Consider the following 23,027-nt stretch of genomic DNA (forward strand, 5'->3'; position numbering starts at 1 on the left):
CCAAACATGTTTATCATGCATTTAAGACACCAGGCCTTCAACTTTCAGAAACAGTCATTGCCAATTGTTTGCTTTGCTACAAATGTTAACTGTGGGACTCTGAAGATGTTGAAAAATGCCATTTTTCAAACTTTAGGACATGTTGCTATGGTAACCATGACACGTAGCAACCAATTTTTGCCTGATTTGAGTTTACGGTATCAAAGACTTTTATCATAAAGAGTTTGGAGAAATTCTGAGACTATGCGTGCCACAGCTCCTATATAAAAGTTCAAGTCATTACAGAGAATGGCTCTTAAATAAACCATTAACAAGATATTTTTATCAAATTTAATATGTTTATATGTATTAGAGAGAGCTATTCAACTGCATCTAAAATGTTTGATCTTGAACTTTCCTGTGACCTCGACCTCACTTTTCTTAAATTTGCATATTGCTTAGTTTTAAAGAAATCATTTAAGATATTTTTATGTAAGCTTATGCACTTGCACATAATTTGTTGAGAATTTATCATCTATATCCAATTTTTATGCCCCCTTTTGAAAAAGGGAGGGCATATTGCTTTGCTGCTGTCTGTCGGTCGGTGTGTCTGTTGGTCCACCAACAGTTTCCATTCATTTTCTTCGCAGAGGTTGCACATACTGAAATGAAATCAGGTATACAGATTTATTTAGAATTCAGTTTCAATTTTAAAGAAGCTGTTCAAGATAGTCTCATCAAAGTTCATACTCTAATACAAATTTTCATGTTGCATTACTAATATACCCTCAGCAGGGCATTGATGTCCTATGGACATATTTCTAATTGATCTTGTATATAACAAATGACTACATTTCTTAGTGAAGTGATAAAAATTCATGTTTACATATTAGCAATCTACACCTGTACCACTGTGTACTAATGTGTTTGGAACCTTTGATTTTTGGGTGTTCTGCAAATTATAATACCCAAGGAGTTCATAGTTGCTCTGGCTAAAAAAAGACTAACACATGGAGACATGGTATACAGAAGAGTAATACTAGTATGTTTCAGTTTTCACCACTTTATAATATCAATAGAAATGTACTTCAGTTTCTCTGGAATTAATTCAAATTTTGATAAGTATTCTTAATGACATTATTTTCTGCATTTATGTATTCATTATTTTTTTGGAAAAACGTACTTGGACCTTTCAACTGCCACGAGGGTTCAATGTAAAGAACTATAACTCATTTCCGGAAGTTGTTTACAGCAGGTCCGAAATAACTAATTTTTTAAGGAAGGTTAAATGTTTTTTACCATAGGTGCAACTTGAAAAATTAGTTGAAATGCCTACTATATCTTTTGGCATCAGATTAGCAAATGAGGTACCAATTTAACATGACTTAAACTGACAAATCAGCTGAATGAGTTGAATTGCATTATGGGTTACTTCAGATACTATAGGAATTTTACACTTTGAAAAAAATGAATCTACAGGCGATCAAAAACACACAATAAACATTTTTACCATACATTGCCTTGCTGAAAAGCAAATATGTCCATTTATTTTTATTTATTTATTTATTTTTATACTCACAATTTGCATCTGTATTCCTTTATTGTAATATCAGTGAATACAATTGTAAGGTGGATTCCTAGCCAAAGACACATGTAATCACGGGGTTTGTAAATTGTAAAAAACATTTGTTAGAAATGCTGCCCTTTCTCCTTATCCTTGAAGTGCTGGTGTTCTGAACATGGCACAGACTACATTTTATTATGTATGTTTTCTAGTTAACAACATAACAACAAATTGCAAATGCCCATGACATCTTTCTTGGTTTCTAATTTTTGTGTTTTTTCTTGAAAACATTTTTCAATTGTGTTTTGCACACCATTTAATATTGGATTGTAGATTGACCTGAATTACATGTTTGAAGTAAAATTGTAAACATGTAGTTGTCTAGTAAACATTACTATTCATTCAAAAATTGGTTATTTGTTCATGGTAAGATCCATTGTGCATATTGTTATAACATTAGCCATGTAAGGTAAACAAAGGTTTGTTAATGTATATTGTTTTACCCTTGTGTGTCTGTCCATCTGTCAGTGTGTGCATGTCTGTCCATAACAAATTTTCATCGCAGTTTTCTCAGCAACTACACATCGCTGATGCTTACAATTTTAGCACACTTTTTATTTAGGCATTCCATAGGGTGGGATTCATTTTATTGCATCCAATGTCAACTTCCTGTTTGTGTGTCTGTCTATACCAAATTTCTGTTGCTGTTTTCTCTGCAACTACTCATTGCAGATGCTTGAAATTTTAGCACACCCTTTGTTTAGGCATACCATTTGCTGGGATCCATTTTTGTTTGAATTCTATGTCTTAAACTGAACTTGTGAGAGTGCATATTCACATCAGAGCAGGGGTATTACTACTGTGAACATTGGCTCACAGACTTCTTGTTTTCTACCTGTGTATTAGGTGATTTTGGAAAAAGCTGTTGCTACTGAGCTCCAATTTATGCTGTAAATTTTCAAAAAGTGTAATTGAAGTAGACTGTGATTTTTGACCCCTTTTCCTTTTTAGGTCACCTGAGCCAAAGGGTCAAGTGAGCTTTTCTGATCAAAATTTGTCCGTTGTCTGTTGTTGGCGTCGTCTTCGTTGTAGTAAACTTTTCACATTTTCATCTTCTTCTCAAGAACCACGGGGCCAAATTCAACCAAACTTGCCACAAAGCATCCTTGGGTAAAGGAGATTCAAGTTTGTTCAAATGAAGGGCTACGCCCTCTTTCAAGGGGAGATAATTAGGAATTAGTGAAAAAATAATGGCATCATTTAAAAATCTTCTTCTCAAGAACCACTGGGCAAGGAAAAATGAAACTTATGTGGAAACATCCTCAGGTAGTGTAGATTCAAATTTGTTCAAATCATTACGCCCGGGGGTAGGGTGGGGCCACAATGGGGGATCCAAGTTTTACATAGAAATATATAGGAAAATATCTTTAAAAATCTTCTTCTTAAGGTATTCAATGTATAACGACCATATTTTGTACCTAATAAATGAATGGTGGAAAATGATTAATCATGGTAGCATTTTGAAGGTGTTATGAAATAAACATGCTCCACCAAAGGAATTTACAAAATTTTAATTATTGTCCAATTTATTGCACCTTAAATTTTACATTGACATCTATGGGCAGCGCATATTTTATTAAGATATTGTAAAAAGTAATGTGAATTTCATACAAATCTCTTGGTGAAAATATGCATAAACTCTCTTTTTATTAAAATATGAAATAAAATGAATCATTTACCACAGATATTTTGACAAAATTAAAATTTCCTTCTTTTCTTCAAGGGCAGATAACTCTTTAAAAACTTTTCAGATGCAAAATGATCAGCTTCTTATTTGTTATCAGTCATGTGAATTTGGTTTATTTCACTCCCATCATTATCTAGCAATTTATTTAACTAGTTTAAAACATTTTAAATTTGTTCAAAATCCCTTCTTTATACTTTGAATACCTTAAGAACAGTAAAGCCAAGATTGGTCATATTTATATGGAAGCATCCTCAGGTAGTGTAGATTCAAGTTTGTTCAAATCATGACCCCCGGGGGTAGGGTGGGGCCACAATGGGGGATCCAAGTTTTACATAGAAATATATAGGAAAATATCTTTAAAAATCTTCTTCTTAAGAACCGCAAAGCCATGATTGGTCATATTTTCATGGAAGCATCCTCAGGTAGTGTAGATTCAAGTTTGTTCAAATCATGACCCCCGGGGGTTTCTGTGGGGCCACAATGGGGGGTCCAAGTTTTACATAGAAATATATAGGAAAATATCTTTAAAAATCTTCCTCTTAAGAAGAGTAAAGCCATGATTGGTCATATTTTTATGGAAGCATCCTCAGGTAGTGTAGATTCAAGTTTGTTCAAATCATGATTCCCAGGGGTAGGGTGGGGCCACATTGGGGGATCAAAGTTTTACATAGGAATATATATAGGAAAAATCTTTAAAAATCTTCTTCTCAAGAAAAACAAAACCACAATTAGTCATATTGATGTGGAATCATCCTCGGGTAGTGTTAATTCAAGTTTGTTCAAATCATGGCCCCCGGGGTTAGGGTGGGGCCACAATGGGGGATCAAAGTTTTACATAGGAATATATAGGACAAATTTTTAAAAATACTTCTTCTCAAGAACAACAAAGCCACAATTAGTCATATTGATATGGAATCATCCTCAGGTAGTGTAGATTCAAATTTGTTCAAATCATGACTCCCGGGGGTAGGGTGGGGCCAGAATGGGGGATCAAAGTTTTACATAGGAATATATAGGAAAAATCTTGAAAAATCTTCTTTTCAAGAACAGCAAAGCCACAATTAGTTATACTGATATGGAATCATCCTCAGGTAGTGTAAATTCAAGTTTGTTCAAATCATGACCCCCAGGGCTAGGGTGGGCCACAATGGAGAATCAAAGTTTTTAATACATAATAATATATAGAAAAAATCTTGAAAAATCTTCTTTTCAAGAACAGCAAAGCCACAATTAGTCATATTGATATGGAATCATCCTCAGGTAGTGTAGATTCAATTTGTTCAAATCATGACCCCCGGGGGTAGGGTGGGGCCACAATGGGTCATCAAAGTTTTACATAGGAATATATAGAAAAAAATCTTTTAAAATCTTTTTCTACAGAACAACAAAGCCACAATTAGTCATACTGAATATGGAGTCATCCTTAGGTAGTGTAGATTCAATTTTTTTTCAAATCATGACCCCTGAGGGTAGGGTGAGGCCACAATGGGGGATCAAAGTTTTACATAGGAATATATAGGAAAAATCTTTAAAAATCTTTTCAAGAACAGGAAAGCCATGATTAGTCATATTGATATGGAAGCATCCAGGTATTGTAGATTCAAGTTTGTTCAAGGCATCCTCCAGTGGGGCCATAATGGGGGATCAAAGTTTTACATTAGAACATGTATAGGAAATATCTTTAAAAAATATTCTTCTCAAGAACAACAAAGCATGTTGTATATATAGAGATTCAAGTTTGGTGACAGGTGATCAAAACTTTACATATGAATATATAGGAGGAAAATCTGCTGACGAAGAACAGGGCCATATTGACTAGGGCTGGGTATTGAAATCTTTTTTTCGATACGATACATATTGCGATACAGAGATGCAATATGTATTGTCGATACAGACAAATGAGAAAACACTTTCTTTTTTTGTTTGCTGTTGTGTTTTTTTAAAGGGATTCCTTAGTATGTTTTTATTACAACATGAATTTATAATAAAATAAAACTACTTTTTAAATCCTTGTTATTTTATTCCCTCTGAATTGATAGTGCAAGACAGGTTAATGTCATTGTTTGTCCTTTTTTTTTTTAAAAAAAACCAAGGCAGCCTCTTGGTCTGGTTTCAGACAGGCCCTTGTGCTGGAAACGATATTGCCACTGGTGCTAAATACTCTTTCCGAAGCTACAGAGGATGCTTGAACACAGAGATATTCTTCAGCTAGAACAATCAAATTTGGAAAGTCAAAACTCCTTTCCCTCCAGAAAAGAAGAGGGTTTTCCAACATGCCTGTTTGTGGAAAAGCTCTGTATTTTTCTACTTCCCTTCTGGCAATCTCACTATTCTGTAAAGGAGGATCTACATGAGTTACTTCTATGTCATCCTCAAACAATGATGACAATGCTGACTTTTTCAGTGGAGGCTGAAATTATAAAATATAATTTTATTAAAAGATTTTCAATACACATTTCTTAGTAAATAACAGGCTGTAGCTAGTGCTTATTCATTATTTAATCATTAAGTAGAAATAAGCAAAATAGCTATCACCTCACAAGCAGCAACATCTTTTTCATCTTTAGGTGCAGTAGAGTTACTGTCAACTCCATATTTAAACTTGGTAGGGCTGGTTTGGCAGAAATTTCAGATTCAGCTCCTGGTTCCTGCTTGACAATTATGTTGTTTTTGCACAAAGCCACAAAAGTAATACATTTGTTGATGATTCTCTCCCATGTTTCTTCATCAATCATGGTAGTTTTTTTTTAGTTCTGGGATCAAGGGCACTTGCCCCCTCTAGAAAATGAACAATGTTCTGTTGTGTGTATCTTACAGCTAGATTCTTGCCAACCAACTCTTTTATTGATTTCAAAGATGCCGAGTCAGTGTCACAAATTGTAAAATGCTTCTTAAGTTTTCCTAATAAAGGCAAAATAAGTCCTGCGGTAGGTGACTTTTCTTCACATAGTGCTACTGTTGCTGTCATCATTATTTTCATGACTTCCACAAACTTCTCACATCTCTGAATCTCTGAATCTAACATTCCAGCCACTATCTTTCCCTTCTGATTTAAGTGTTTTACATTGTCATCAAGTAAAGTAGCTAAAATGGCAGGCCTTTGCTCAAGAAATCTTTCTAGCATGCTGTATGTGGAGTTCCACGTTTTACAGTCCATGATTAATCTATGAATGGGTATGTTAAGTCCCTCCTGTTTCACTTTCAAGAGTTCAGTTGCTATATTGCTTTTGTGAAAAAATGTTACAATTGCCCTTACCTTGCCAAGGACTTTTGAGGGCGAAGGGTCAGTTAATGCCTTATTTGAGGCAAGGTTAAGCGTGTGCGAAAAGCATCCCAATTTTAATTCTGCTCCAGACTGTTACCTGAATTGCTATGTCCATGTTTGAAGCATTATCCACTGTAATAACTTTAACTTTTTTCTCGATACCCCACTTCATCATAGCTGATCTGAGCTCAAATCCCACTCTGTCTCCAGTGTGACTTCCTCCAAATTTTTCTGTCTGCAAAACTTTTGAGCATAATTTCCACTCAGGTTTTTTCAAATAATGACAGGTAATTGTTCAGTAAGATTCTGTTGCACGTGATGTCCATGCATCAGAGGTCAGAGCCACAGCTTTTGCTGCACTTAAATCAGTTTGAAGTTTAGCTTGTTCTTGAGATAAAAGTGCAGGTATTAATTGCTCACTGACAGTATGTCTGTTAGGTGGGTGATATCTTGGATCAAGTTGGTAGAGCATGTTCTTATTAAAAAAAAGTATTCCTTACAAGATAGTATATGAAATAATTCAGTGAATTTATCATTGTTTATCAAAAGGAATTATCATATCGATGAAAAGAGTACATTACCTGAAAGCTGGGCTCTCAATGGTACTATAAGGTCGCAGGTCCTGGATAATGTATTCTACAACTGCATTGGTAATCTCGTTAGATTTGGCAGATGGCAACTTTGCTGTTCTAGCGATGGTCCATGGGGTAACAGAGGTAGAACTGACACTTCACACCGCCGGTGGGGCTAATGTGTTTACGCTGACTGTGTTGATACTTGACATCGTATTCACGTTATTTGTGGAAGTAATGGCAGCTAAAATATTTTACCAAATTGCTTTGAGTTTAAATAAACTATGATATATATATTAGAGATTTAAAAATTCTGATTGATATTTTATTATCGGTTTCCATGATTCCATGATTTTGAGATTTGTTCGATGCGCCATTTTACCTACCGGAATTGCCTCCACGTTTCACGGTAGCAAACAGGTCAATGTTGTGATCGCGTCTAAGATGGGTAGATAGGTTTGTTGTTCCCCCAGAACTTGCAACTTCTTGTAGACAAATATTACATTTTGCCTTTTGTGTAATGGCACCACACTTTCGACATGTTTATTTGCTTTGAAGTCATGCGTTTAGGGATTTTAGATAGGTCGTTCGAGATGTTAGTCGCTCTGGCTCACCGAAAAGACATTTTTTCTTTTAATTAAATGTCAAAATAATCGAGCAATATGCAAGCATCTCTGTATCGGTTATCGTATCACTAAAAAATATGTTGGAAAAACAAGCCAAAATTTGGGAAGTCCCCAGGTGCATTTTTGGTACATGTGCACTCTAATAGGCAGATACAACCCACCCCCAGGCCCGAGCGAGCAGGATAAAACACCCAGTAATTCTCAGTTTTTTTAAGAAATTTGACCGGGTCTTTAGTACGAAACTATCCCCTGCCACCTATGCACGTTTCACAAACAATTTTACATGATTGGTTTGACAACAATAACATTGCAGCCACTATACGTCACCTCAAAAAATGAATATTTTATAAATATTTCTTTTTTTTAATTGCAAGAGTTTGTGAAACATAAAGGAGAATAAACAGAATGTCTGCCCTCAATAATTTTTGATTAGCCCTTGACTTTTGTCTTCATATTTAAATATTTTTTTGTCAGCACAAAGTGTGTCTGAAAATTAAATGCGTTCTTACTTCTGACTCTGACTTAGAATTGATATATGTCATGCTGGTTTTCATATATCATCAATAGATGATGTGTCCTCATTGTCCTGAACCACATATGCCCTTACCTTTTGGCCTCAAAGTTAAATAATTTGTATAAATGGCAAGGAAATTGTTTTACATGTAAGCCAGACTTATGATTCCTGGTATGTATATATTGTCTCCAAAAAAAAGATGTGTTATACACCATCATTCCCTCTATATAACCATTGAGTTTTCTTAATTTAAAAATGGAAATTAAGTTTAGTAAAATAAATAATGCATTGTCTCTTTTAAAATTCAGGTTAAAAAGGTTGAGCCATTCCCAGAAAACAGGTCATTTGAGCCGAGAAAAACAAGAGCTTCAAGTGAAAGTTCATCAGAATCAGATCAGACGTCGGGAAATTACATACACAGAATACTTAGCATAAATGTGTTAGGACAGCATGGTGGAGAGTTGCTTTCAGAACTTCGATCATCTGCCTTTGCTCCAACAATGGTTGTTGGCTGCATTTGTATGGGAACAGAGGTATGTCTCAAATACTGTAAATCACTTTTTATTCGCAAGAACTTTATTTTCATGTAAATATGCAAGACACTGTGCTCGTCCAACCCCCCCCCCCCCTTCCCCCCGTTAACTTTTCAATACTGAACTCATTTGTGCCTTTTCCTAGCCAATGTTCTCAGGTGAGTGATGTGGCCCATGGGCCTCTTGTTTTTGAGTGACTTGTCAGAAACAGTGAAAGACTAAGACATTATACTTATAATAGGACTTGAGGAGTAGGTGAGAACCATTTGAATTAAGAATGTCAGCCATAACTTCCAGTTGTCACAGGAAGTCATCAAAGAAATTGAAATTTTCAACTTTCCTGTTTTTAAATAAAACGTGCATCATATAATTGTTTTTTTCACAGTTTTGAAATGTTTTGATCTCACATGAAAAAAATGCAACTTCTGGTTATTAGAGAAAAATTACATGTACATAATGTTTTTTTTAAACTTTCCCATATATATCACTTATATATAAAAGTTTTAGAATGATGTTTAACTCACCTCGACGCTTGTACTATACCCCTGATGTCATTGTCGAAGTTATCGTCGGTGTCCCGGTTAAAGTTTTAGGAGCAAGTCCATTCCAAAGTAACTATAAGCCCTACATGGACCAAACTTGCGTGGTTGATGCATCTAGCGATGGACACTACCAGATTTGCTTTGAATGATGGATCTCTTCAACATTTTCTAGATGAGTGACCAGATTAAGGTTTGAAGCAAGTCCAGTCCCAGGTAACTATAAGCCCTACCTGGACCAAACATGTATGGATGATGCATCTAGTGATGGACACGACCAGACTTGCTTCAGATGCTGGATCAGACCTACATTTTCCAGAAGAGTGACTGGGTTAAAGTTTTTGGAGCAGGTCCATTCCTAAATAAAAATATAGGCCCTGTCTGGATCAAATTTGCATGGATGAAGCCTCTAGGGATGGACACTAGCAGACTTGATTTAAATATTGGAACAGACCAACATTTTCTTGATTAGTGAACGTTGTTAGAGCAGGTCCCTTTCCAAGTAACTCCAAGTAAGTCCTATTAAACCAAACTTCCATGGATATTGATCTTGGGATGCACACTTACTAGAAGAAAAAAAATTTGCCTTATTTATGGATAACATTTGTCGAGGTGAGCTTTGTAATCTTTGATAACCTATGTTTATATATATTATAAAGACAACAAATGTCTAGATCAGTAACATTATATATCTTAGTAAAATTCACTTCCTGTTCCATTTTTTTTCTGTCCAGAAAATGAGATTTTGTTCACACAATTGCCAGGCAACAGTACATGTATGCATGCAGTTAAAGATTATCAGTGAGGGAGTCAGCAAGATTCCAGTTCTCCAAGAGCAAGTCTATTTTCTGAGGCACAGCCAAGGTTAAAAAGCCTGTGTGAGGGGAACTGGAATCTTGCTGATATTATATATATTAACTGTTTTATTACCGTAACACCAATACCAAAATTAGACTATTAACTGCAATTTTATTTTATACGCAGTGCAATTATGAGGTGTGCAATATGTTTATTACTAAGAATGTAGATAAAATAAAAGAATAAATTCAATAAAAGGTCTTTGCCTTTGAATCAATAGTTTATAAAATACATGTATCTGCAAGCAATTTTGTTTATTTTATAAACAATTCACATTGTATGTAACAAAGTTTTGTGATCCATCTAGCTCTCAGTGCACATTAGTTTACCATGTTCATAATTACTTGTCACAATTAACAAGTTTCTCTTTCCTGTCTAAATTAGGCCCCACCTCATATATAATTTAACTGAGCTGCATTATGAATATTCATGATTTTATTTGGAACATATCAGTACTTTTCATATGATTAAAAGAAATCGGTAGATGCTCCGAATAGGTGTGTATCAGTTCATCAAACTGCAGCACCTTTTTGCAGGGAATCAGTCTTTTTCCGACGATTTTCAGGAAATCGGCAAAATATATCGATTTACTCATATAGTGAAAAATCAGTAGAGGTATAATAATAAACGACTGAAGTCTAAAACTATCAGGGCTGATAATCAGTCATCAGTTTATTTCTAGAGCTCCATTCAACTTAAAAGTAAACTGAGAAAAACATAGGATGTCAGTAATGTAGCCTAAGTAGTAAACAACGTATATATTGAATGTTGTTTTTTTTTAAATTGTAGATCATTTTTACATATATGGAAATGATGCAAACACATTTGAATAAAATTGTATATGATGGAAAATGTGATGGTGAAACCAGTCTGATTCGGTATACAAAACCTCTGAATTACTTAATAGAAGAAGATCGTAACAAGTGCTTGGATCTCTTGTTCTTGCTTGGTTTCATACAGACGTCTGGATATGAGGATTTATATCCAAATTCTGAAGGAGGAAAGTAATGCTCAAACTAGAATAAATCCTTTGTTGTAGTCCTTGAAATAATATAATAATTTTGAATAATGTCAGTGAATAATTGAACATGAAATGGCACTGTTGTTTCTTTTATCATGTTACTCAATTTTCATTTCATATGATTTTTATATAAATTGTTTAGCAATTGAATATATATCATAATGTTGAATGTTGATTCATGCATTTTGTTTTTCATTTTGAAAAAGTCTTTTACGTATATACATGTATATGCAATATAACTTATTTTTCTACTTTTTGATCTCAAATTAGATTAATATTTGTTTAATTTGGATAAAAATGTCAGATACTGATAACTTTTTCTCACTTGATTTAGTCATAGAGGGCCGAGAGTGAAATTCTACTTAGGTTTTGAACACCAATGGCATGAAATGGTTTTTTAAACTAAGTTCAATTTCATTAGATTTTCTTGAGATAAAAAAATCAGCTTTGCATTATATTTTGTAATTATAATCATGACACCTAATATCCTCTTCAAGTAGTTTTTAATCAGTTATTATTATCATGATTATTATCTTAACTTGTATATCATGAGAACATTCAAATATTTTTATTAATTACTGTCGAATAGACTCACTTTTTTCTGAAGTATTTTCTAATTATGGGTTGAAAGAAATGCATATAAAGAAATGAGAATCACCCATGAGCCATTGTTTTTACAACTTTCTGATTTCAAAGATTTTTTTTTTTTTGGTTTAGTAATTCACCTCTATTTGTTTTCTTAATTTTCTACTCAGCAAATTCAAATTGCCCAGAATTTGATAATGAAGGATATGGGGGCATAAAGTTTTTGGTCTGCATCTGTCTGTCTGCTAAAATAACCTTGGATATAATTTTTGAATGGTTGAGGCTAGGGCTTATGTGTATTCTTTGCGAGAAGAACTTTCCTTAGGTACCAGCACATTTTACCTCTTGACAAATTTCTGTTTCTTTATAACTCTTAACCTTGAATCTGTTAAAAAATGTAAGTTTCCTGGAGTTGATGGAGACTGTTAAGTTGACTGATGACTGTGTACTTGTTTATACATTGTTATAATGAATTTTTAATACATTAATTAAAGTATGTGCTATATACACACATAAATGAAATTTAGTTTACATCAGTTGTATTATTATTTCAGTTATTTTTATCAATGTATGCATGATGCCTTTTCATGAAATTAATACAAATGATTAATGAATTAATAAATTGTCATTGAAGTTTTTTATGTGTTTTTTTAATGACATAATGTTTTGTCTGGAACTGTTGGAACATACAGAAACCTCTCATAATAGATTGGCAAGACTGTTGATAAGGTTACTATAGGTTATGAAAACCAACTGTTTAACACCATTTTATATTTGTATATGATTACATGTATGAAACTGAAAAAAGTATTTTGAAGGACAAAAACAGTATGTTACTTGCCAATACATTCCATTTCCACTATTGAAGAGTTATACTTCTTAGTGCGCTCTTTTGTGAAAAAGTCGGAAAATGTACAAATCTCGCAAGATTTCTGGGACAAACGTAACATAAACAAGTAAACAATATGTTGAATGTCGATGAACAAATCCTAACAAAATGCAAACGAAATATTTTATTGTTGTGGACTTTATATACATCAAGAGTAGGAATGACAACGATATCAATTTATATCTATTGATGATTGTATGTATCGTATGGTACATCTAATACAATACACATGCCTCGGAAATATCGTATTGTTTATTAATGGATGATAAAATTAGGGTTCTCGCTCTCTTACATATGTCTTTTAGTTCTTCTATTCTTTAATTGGAAGGACAAATACATTTAACATTTAAAATTGGATTTGAGATTGGCATGTTTTGTATTATCCGCAACGCCATGCCGTCCCAGTCAGACGACCAAATGCGCCTCTAATTTTGAAGAGTTCACTAATGGAAATCAAACATATTGGTGGTAATTCTTGAATGGTTAATGCAGCACTATTACTTTTTAGCTCTTCTGAGCCAAAGGCTCAAATTTAATGCTATGGCCATTTGTGTGCGTAAACTTTTTAGAATATGGGCCATAACTCAAGAACCCCTTGGCCAATTAGTGTCAAATTTGTCACAGGGTATCCTTGGCACAAGGGCTTCTGTTTATACTAAACCTAGGGTTGTGACCCTTAAACAAGGGGAGATAATTAGGAAAATAGAAACAGAAGTACTGGTTGCTAAAAAATCTATTTCTCAAGAACCACTAGGCAGTTTATCACCAAACTTACAAAAAAGTATGAGGATATGTTGTAGATTAAAATTTGCACAGGCAATCACCCTGGGGCAAAGGGCGTGGTCTCAAGGTCACTTCAAAGTTGACCAAAAATTACATTTTTTAAAATGATGATATTTTGCTTACTATAAGGACTAGGATCATCAAATCTTGTCAGTTGATGCATCTTGGGTCCTTGTAGTACGTCTACTGAAAAGTAGGTCACTGTGACCTATTTTTGAATTTATATGGCTATAATTAAATTTATCAGGTACTAATTGGCTTAGAATCGTCAAACTTTGTCACATGATGCATCTTGGGTCCTCGGAGTAAATTGACTAAAATGTAGGTCACTGTGACTTACTTTTGAAATTTTATTGCTTTATTTGAATATTTTTAGGTACTAATTGGTTTAGAATCACCAAACTTTGTCAGTTGATGCATCTTGGGTCTGCAGAGTTAGTCGACTGAAAAGGAGGTCACTATGACCTATTTTTGAAATTTTATGGCTTATTTAAATATATCAAGTACTAATTGGCTTAGGATCACCAAACTTTGTCACTTGATGCATCTTGGTTCTCCAAAGTATGTCATCTGGAAAGTAGGTCACTATGACCTACTTTTGAAATTTTATGGTTATAATTTTAAAAACATTTTAGGTATTAATTGGCTTAGAATAATCATTTTAGTTTATGCATCTTGGGTCCTCAGAGAATGACAAGTGGGTCACCATTACCTACTCTCAGGTTCTAATTGGCTTAGAATCATCTTGGGTTCTCAGAGTGTTTCATCTAAAATGTAGGTCATGATGACCTACCTTTGGAATTTCAAGTCTTTATCTAAATATACAGGATACTTAGAGGCATCAAATAGAAGTGATAGGTTGTACAGTTTATCAGAAGAGTGACTCAAGGCCCTTGGGCCTTTTTTTCTTGAATTTGGTATGATCAGAAACATTTTAAAAGTTTGAGTGTTTGCATGCATTTTGTTTGTCGACAGCATAGCTAACCCAGAATGAGGATAAACTACTTAAACATATAGTATACGAGGGTCATTCAAAAAGTTCATAGACTTTTGTCATAACTTTTTTTTATTTAAAGTCATATAACAATCAAATTTGGTAAAAATATTTTAACAACAGATTCAAATAATTTGAGTAAAAAAATTGGAATATATCTTGTTATTTATCAAAATTATCAAAGATCTCAGACAGCAAAAATGGGATCACAGAGCAGCGTCAAAATTGAGTTGTTTACTAATTATACACTTTGTAATGTTTATAGCCATACCTCCTATAAATGGCGCATAAACAAAAAAATTAAATGTTTTAATTTAGTATAGTTCTGTTACTTCAGATGTCAAAAGGTAATGTAATAAAAGATATAAATTTCTAAGGGCAGGTAGGCTTGATTAAAAAAAGGGAAAAACCATGACGTCGAAGGACGTCACGGAGCAGCGAGTAGCAATAAAATTTTGTTTTGCAATCGGGAAACCTCTAAAAAAAAACTCTGAAAATGCTGGAGGAACCAGGAAATTTATATAAAAAAAAATTAGCCTTGCATTTGTATATAATGGAAAAGGCAATTTTTTGAGTGGTAGAGACTTTGAATAGGACGATGGACAGTCTGCGAAGAAACAGATTATAAATAAAATTTTTGTCAAAAGAATTAGTAACGTCATGAAACGTGATGTGCGCTTCACTGTTGTAGAACTTGTGAAAACAGAGTTACACGGTAAAAAATGTGAAAACATGGACAATCTAACTTAAGCTACTTGAACTAGGTGTCAAGTGTTATGGACACGTGTTTATTTATGGGGAAAACGCTACAAACCGTGTTTGAAATGAAAAGCAGAGTAATTTTGAGAAACTTTATCGACGTTGTATTTGACGTTACAATGTTGTTAACCGTGATCTGTTACAACGCGAAATGTAATAACAACGCAAAGTGTAATAAACCGGGATTATTGCATTTTGCGTTATAACATTTTGCGTCGATATCAACGCAGAATGTAATAACGCAAAATGTAAAAACAGACTTTTTAGGATTATTACATTTTGCGTTATTACTTTTTGCGTTGAGATCAACGCAAAATGTAATAACGCAAAAAGTAATAACACAATTTTTGGGTTATTACATTTTGCGTTGTTACATTTTGCGTCGAGATAAGCAAAATGCAACAACGGAAAATGTAATAACACACTTTTAAGTCAGTCCGGTTGAGAATAATTTTCAACTGAGTAGTGGATGAAGAAAATAAATGGAAAAAGTAAAACAAAAGGAAAAATAAACATATGCTTATTCATTCATTATATCTGATTTCATCATATATTGATTTCATTAGCCATTTAAAATCAGTTGATATCCAAATCATAGGTATTGCAAATTAAAGACGCGATTGCTCACGTATATGTGTGTGTGTTGGGGGGGGGGGGATTTCGTTGATCAGTGTATCAGTTTGCTTTTGCTTTTTGATAGGCACATGCCTGAAATTTAGTAAAGAAATCTATTTATTTTTACTGACAGGTGTAAATATAGCAGGAAGGGGGTTTCTTGACAATAAAAATTTCATACTGTTTTCAAATCATGTGTATTGCAGACCAGCAAAAATAAAATTCTCTCTCTTTCTCTCGCTCTCTTCAACAATAAAATGGATGGTTTCTGCATTTGCATAAAAATACAATGATCAACATACGAGTAACCCCTACCCCCTGCTTCTCCTCGCTAGACACACACACACACATGCACTTCTAATTTGCTAATCAATGTACACATGCATGTCGTACATGCATATCAAGACTTTTTAATGGACCCATGGTCAATCTTTGGTAATTAAGAATGTCAATGATGGATATATAATACAGACTGATTTATAAATAGTCAATCAAAGTTTAGTTAATTTTTTATAAGTATTCAATAAAAATGTTAGAAACAGCGTTAAAAAAAATAATTAGATTTAGTATTGTCCGTAAAAGCCGTAACGTTAAACTTTGTCTCATGGTCATAGATATGTCTGTCTATTTAGTGAAGCGAGTTTCCCCATTGTTATATGTTTCGATCAATTTTGTGATGTTTTGAGTTGAACACAATACAAAAAATAATAATATTTTGTTTTATTACATTTTGCGTTGTCCCCAACGCAAAAATTAAGTAACGCAAAATGTAACAACCAAAAAGTGCATTATTACATTTCGCGTTAATCCCAACGCAAAATTTAATAACGCAAAATGTAATAATCCAAAAATCTTGGTATTACATTTTGCGTTATTACCTTTTGGTTTGATCTCGACGCAAAATGTAATAACGCAAAATGTAATAATCCCAGTTTATTACATTTTGCGTTGTTATTACATTTGCGTTGTAACAGTGCTCCGTGGTGACAAAACATATTATTTTTAAATTGGCTAACATGAGTTCCATTTAATCAAACGGAATGAAACTTCACACATTGGCAAAATAAATGTTTTTACATATTTTGATCTTTAATCTTGTAAAATTAATATGATGATGGGGAACATTGTCTACGTATTTTTTGAATGACTCTCGTACAAGGCATTGCTATGGAAGTATTTAACAAAAAAGCACCTTCATTCATAAGCTTATAAAGGCGCTCATTCCTCTATCTCATGGCATTGAGCAAAGTAAGTGATGGAGGTTACTTCAAATTGGCAACAGTAGATAACAAAATTTGAAATATACACTGTATGTAATTTGAATTAATTCTTAATATATATTTTTGAAAAAAAAATCATGTGATAAGGTTGAAATGGAAAGTTCAGCAGATCGAAATTATTAAAATTTTGAATATTGAAATTAAATCAGTGTATGCACCAGATAATATACATGTATCAAAAAGTGGAGCGAGATCCTTTTAAAAGATTACACGAAATTAAGTAGTTTAAAACATTCTCAACTTCTTCTCAGGAACTGCTAGAAAGTATTCTATTTCAAATGCACAAGCAAGTATTTAAAACTGTCGAAGTAACTTGATAGTGTTCACAAAATTAAGTTTCTAAGCGCTGATTATGGAACAACAATTGCATTTGAAGATGACACCGATACAAGTAGTCCGATACAAGTGTTCTTGCTTTGATCTTGATTTCGACTACTTACTACCTGTAGGAAAGAAGAAATTCAGATTTAAGAAAAAGTGCTACTAATAAAACTCTTCATTACTTTGATAAGCATAATTCTTCAAGATCTAGTGAAACTCTTCTGTTATCAACATGATCGATGTACATGTTTAAGTGAAATTTATTCTTCTCCTGCAAGTCTATGAACGAATTCAAAATATTCGAGGTCAGCTTTGTTCATGTGTTTATGTTGCTCACCGTGCTTAATTAATATCAAGAAAAAGCAAACGAACATTTAATTTATTGCAGTGATAGAATGTCTTTCCAATATACTTCACTATTTCTTCGTGATTATCCCTTGGATTGTCACTATCTCTATTTGATTCATCTCTTTCAAGTTAAAGACTACATCTTGTATTTCCTACAAATATACATCGACTATTATTTCCAAACTCTTTAATTACAAGAAAACTTTGCAGGGCCTGGATATCGAATATCTGAAACATAATCCTCCATCTTGTTCATGTTCTTCTTCACCCTATAACTATAGTCCTGCTGGACACGTTATTACTGGTGACGTAAATATTGTTAATAATGAGGACCTTAGATCATTAATCTAAAAAGGTCCTAAATATAGGGAACCCCGATCCTTCAACTGGCGTCGGAATTTCATAAATATTACCGATTCTGTAGAGGATTAAGCCAGGCGATGGGCCAGACATGAAAAAAAGACCTTGACACTCTGTCAGAATGGATTAAATGTATCAGATGTATGTTGAAATTGCACATTAAAAGATTGAGAGGCAATATGAGAACCATCTATCCTTCTGTATTCAATAATCCAGAAGTGAAAAAAGAATTAGATAGATTACATGATCAGTACGTACTGGTCCCTGCTGACAAAACAGGTAACAACATTGTCTTTGTAAGACTCATTATATTAAATGTATTTTAGAGGAACTTGGATTTAATTCTACACGGTACTTGACGTTTGTTTATTATTTAATTATTTATTTATTTTCTTAATATTATATACCAGAATTAAGTTATTAATATTTCTCTCTCTGTTCAACAGTTAAATGAATCGTAAATAAAATAACAAAACGAAAAATGAACTCGAGATATCTCGGGAGTTTCTTCTCAAGGTAAAGATGAAGAGCGAGGGTTTCCGAATGCACACGATAAACGCAAAACACGATACACGATAGAACCTGATAAACAATCTTCACGATAAACGCAAAACCTGATAAATGGAAAACACGATGGAAAACGCAAAACCTGATAAACGGAAAACACGATACGATAGGATACGATAGGATACACGCACAATACGACAGGATACACGCACGATACGATAAACGCACGATAGGACCCAATAGAATTGTAAAGAAAAACGATGCGAGTACTGTAGTAGTTATTGCATTATTGATTGTTATGAGCATTTGAATTATTTGACTAGCACGTCAAAAAAGTTCATTTTAAAGAGATTAAGGTGATCCAGTTTTGCAATAATCCCTTTTCAACAGTGTGGATGTAGGAAAAATGTTTGATACACTAATTAAAATCAATGACATTTGAATAAAACAAACATGATCCAGTTTTGGAATAATACTTTCAGTAGTAATCATATTGATCACATTATGGTTAGAAGTTGATACGTGTGGAGATGTTTTCACTTTAGATTTATTAATTTTAAAGACACCTTTTCAAGCAGAAAAATGAAATCTACAAGCATTAAACTTTCTTCTTAGGTAGAGAAAAAAAAGATAAAGAGATACAAAATAATAACTTTGGTTTTCAAAGGATACTATGAAAATTAGAAATAAAATTCATAAAAATGACATTTGCAGATACATGAGATAGTCCTAAGTGCATTATTGCACGTAGTGAGCATTTGAATTATTTGTTTATCACATAAATAAAGTTCATTAAAAAAATTAAGGTGATCCAGTTTTGGAATAGTCTCCTTTCAACAGCTGATTTAGGAAAAAAAATTAAAACACAATCTTCACTTGAGATTTATTGATGTCAAAGACCCCTTTTCAAGCAGAAAATGAATTTTATCAGCTTGAAACTTTACTTTTAGGTGGGGAAATAAAGATACAAACAGTAATTTTGATTTTCAAAGGAAGCTATGAAAAACAGAAATAAAATTCATAAGATTGACTTATGCAGATACATACGATAGTCTTAAATACATTATTGCATGTTGTGAGAATTTGAATTATTTTTTTTCACATTAATAAAGTTCAGGTCATTGAGATTAAGGGGATTCAGTTTTTGAATAGTCTCTTTTCAACAATGTTGATATAGGAGAAATATTAAATACGATAAGTACTGTCAATGACATTTGAATAAAACAAACATGATCCACATCAGAAAGTTTACATTCAGTAGTAATCATATTGATCACATGCTGGTTAGAATTGGATACGTGTACAGATGTCTTCATTTCAGATTTATTGATGTCAAAGACATCTTTCCAAGCAGAAAAATGAAATCCATAAGTATTTATGACTTTCCAACTTTATACACAACCATTTCCCACGATAAATTAAAATCCAGGCTTTTCGATTTTGACAGCTGCTTTTTCAATAAAAATGAAACTCGTAAATTTACTTACCTTGTCATTGGTCATTTGCAAAATTATTTTGTTAAAAAACATTCTGATTGTACACACAAGTACTTTTTTTCTTGGTACAGATAAAATAGATACAAAACACTAATCTTTTTCAAAGGAGACCGTGAAAATCAGAAATAAAACTCATAAGAATGAGTTTTACGGATACATGAGATAGTCCTAAAGGCATTATTACATGTTTAGAGCATTTGAATTAATTATGTATCACATCAATAAAGTAAAAAAAAATTAGGTGATACAGTTTTGGAATAATCTCTTTTCAACAGTGCTGATATAGGAGAAATGTTTAATACACTAATCAATATCAATGACATTTGAATAAAACAAACATGATCCAGTTTTGCAATAGTTATCTTTAGTAGTATTCATATTGAAAACATGATGATTAGAAATTGATACGTGTGGAGATGTCTTCACTTCAAAATTCATGATTTCAAAGACACCTTTTCAAACAGAAAATGGAAAGCTACAAGCATTAAACTTTCTTCTTAGGTAGATAAATTAATTTAAAGAGACACAAAACAGTAAATTTGATTTCAAAGGAAGCTATGAAAATTAGAAATATAATTCATAAGAATGATCTTTAATGTGCATAAGATAGTCTTAAATGCAGTATTGCATGTGAATTTTTTGAATTATTTGTTTGGCACATCAACAAACTTCATTTCAAAAAGATTAAGGTGACCCAATTTTGCAATAATCCCTTTTCAACAGTGTGAATGTAGGAAAAATGTTTAATAAACTAATTAAAATCAATGACATTTGAATAAAACAAACATGATCCAGTTTTGGAATACTACTTTCAGTAGTAATCATATTGATCACATGACGATTTGAAGCTGATTCGTCTGGATATTTTTTCGCTGCAGATTTATTGATTTCAAAGACACCTTTTCAAGCAGAAAAATTAAGTAATCTACGATTATTAAAATTTCTTTTTAGGTAGAGAAATAAAAATAAAGTGATATAAAACACTAACTTTGGTTTTCATTGGAGAATATGGAATTTAGAAATAATGACCATTGCAGTTACTTCATGTAGAATGTAATACATTATTGCATGTAATGAGCATTGGAATTATTTGTTTAGCACATCAACAAATTTCATTCTTAAAGAGATTAAGGTGATCTAGTTTTGGAATAGTCCCTTTTCAACAGCGACGATAGGAGAAATGTTTAATACACAAATTAATATCAATAACATTTGAATAAAACGTACATGATCCAGTTTTGCAATAGTTATCTTTCGTAGTATTCATATTAATCACATGATTATTAGAAGTTGATACGTGTGGAGATGTCTTCACTTCGAATTTATTGATGTCAAAGACATCATTTTTGAGGAGAAAATGAAATCTATTAGGATCAGTTTTTCTTTTTAGGTAGAGAAATAAAGGGATACAAAACACTAACTTTGGTTTTCAAAGGAGGCTATGAAATTTAGAAAGAAGACTCACAAGAATGACCTTTGCGATACTTCAGTTAGTAGTTGTCGCCCGCGTGGCGCAGTGGTTAGAGCGTTCGCTCTAGAGTCGCGGAGTAAGGAGTTGATCCTTACGTCGCGGGTTCGAATCCCACTGTAGGACGTGGAGACCAGTCCTTCGGATGAGACCGTATAAATCGAGGTCCCGTGTCGCAGTAGGTGCTGGCACAAAAAAGATCCCACACTGCTCAATGGGCCTAAGTGCTGAGTATATAGGTCAAAATTTGTAGCCCTCCACCGGCAAGTGGTGGCGTCTCAATATGAGTGAAAAATTCTCGAGAGGGACGTTAAACAATAAACAAACAAACAAACAGTTAGTAGTTAATGCATTATTGCATGTTATGATCATTCGAAATATTTGTTTGGCACATCATCAAATTTCAATTCAAAGAGATCAAGGTGATCCAGTTTTGGAATACTCCCTTTTCAACATGATATAAGAGAAATCTTTAATGAATAGTTAATATCAATGACATTTGAATTAAACGTACATAATCTAGTTTTGAAATGGTTACCTTAAGTAGTAATTGTATTGATCAAATGATGATAAGAAGTTGATACATGCCTTCACTTCAGATATAGGAATATAAAATACACCATTTTAAGCAAAAGATGAAATTTATCAGCATCAAACTTTCCGTTTAGGTAGAGAAATAAAGAGATGGAAAACACTAACTTTGGTTTTCAAAGGAGGCTATGAAAATAAAAAAAAAAATGAAAAGAAAAACCTTCAAGGATTGTCAGAAATGCATTAATGCATGTTGTGGGCATTTGAATTATTTGTTTATCACATCAATATATTTCATTTAAAAAAAATTAAGGTGATCTAGTTTTGGAATATTTCTTCAACAGTGTTGATATAGGAGAAATCTTTAATACACTAATTAATATCAATGATATTCAAATCAAACGTACATGATCCGGTTTTGAAATAATTAAATTCAGTAGTAATCATATTGATAACATGATGATTAGAATTTTATACGCGAGGAGGTGTCTTCATTTCAGATTTATTCAGGTCAAAAAATCTATAAGCATCAAACTTTCCTTTTAGGTATAGAAATAAAAAGATACAAAACCCTAACTTTGGTTTTCAAAGGAGGCTTTGAAAATTAGAAATCATACTCAAAAGAATGACCTTTGCAGAGTACATAAATGGTTCTAATTGCATAATTGCATGTTGTGAGCATTTGAATTATTTGTTTACCACATCAATTAAGTTCATTTCAAAGAGATTAAGGTGATCCAGTTTTGGAATAGTGTCTATACATTAGTGTTAATATAGGAGAAATATTTAAGGAAATAATTAATATGAAAGACATTTGAAACAAACATGATCCAGTTTTTGAATACTACCTTCAATAGTAATTATATTGATCAA

The 23,027-nt window shown here is 32.9% G+C and overlaps 1 protein-coding gene across 1 annotated transcript in view; it reads left to right on the top strand.

Annotated features, from left to right (window-relative positions):
• The window catches only part of LOC133198191 (uncharacterized), a 54,692-nt gene extending 43,401 nt beyond the window's left edge, over window positions 1–11,291 (top strand). Inside the window, exons 4-5 of the mRNA XM_061334320.1 lie at window positions 8,576–8,800; window positions 10,987–11,291. Coding sequence (XP_061190304.1) covers window positions 8,576–8,800; window positions 10,987–11,205 — 444 coding nt within the window. The 3' untranslated portion in view covers window positions 11,206–11,291. The remainder of the gene's footprint in view (window positions 1–8,575; window positions 8,801–10,986) is intronic.
• The last annotated feature ends 11,736 nt before the right edge of the window (window positions 11,292–23,027 follow it).

This window comes from Saccostrea echinata, unplaced genomic scaffold (assembly GCF_033153115.1).
Source record: "Saccostrea echinata isolate AGI-Se365-2 ecotype Australia unplaced genomic scaffold, CSIRO_AGI_Sech_v1 ptg000033l, whole genome shotgun sequence".
NCBI lineage: Eukaryota > Metazoa > Mollusca > Bivalvia > Ostreida > Ostreidae > Saccostrea > Saccostrea echinata.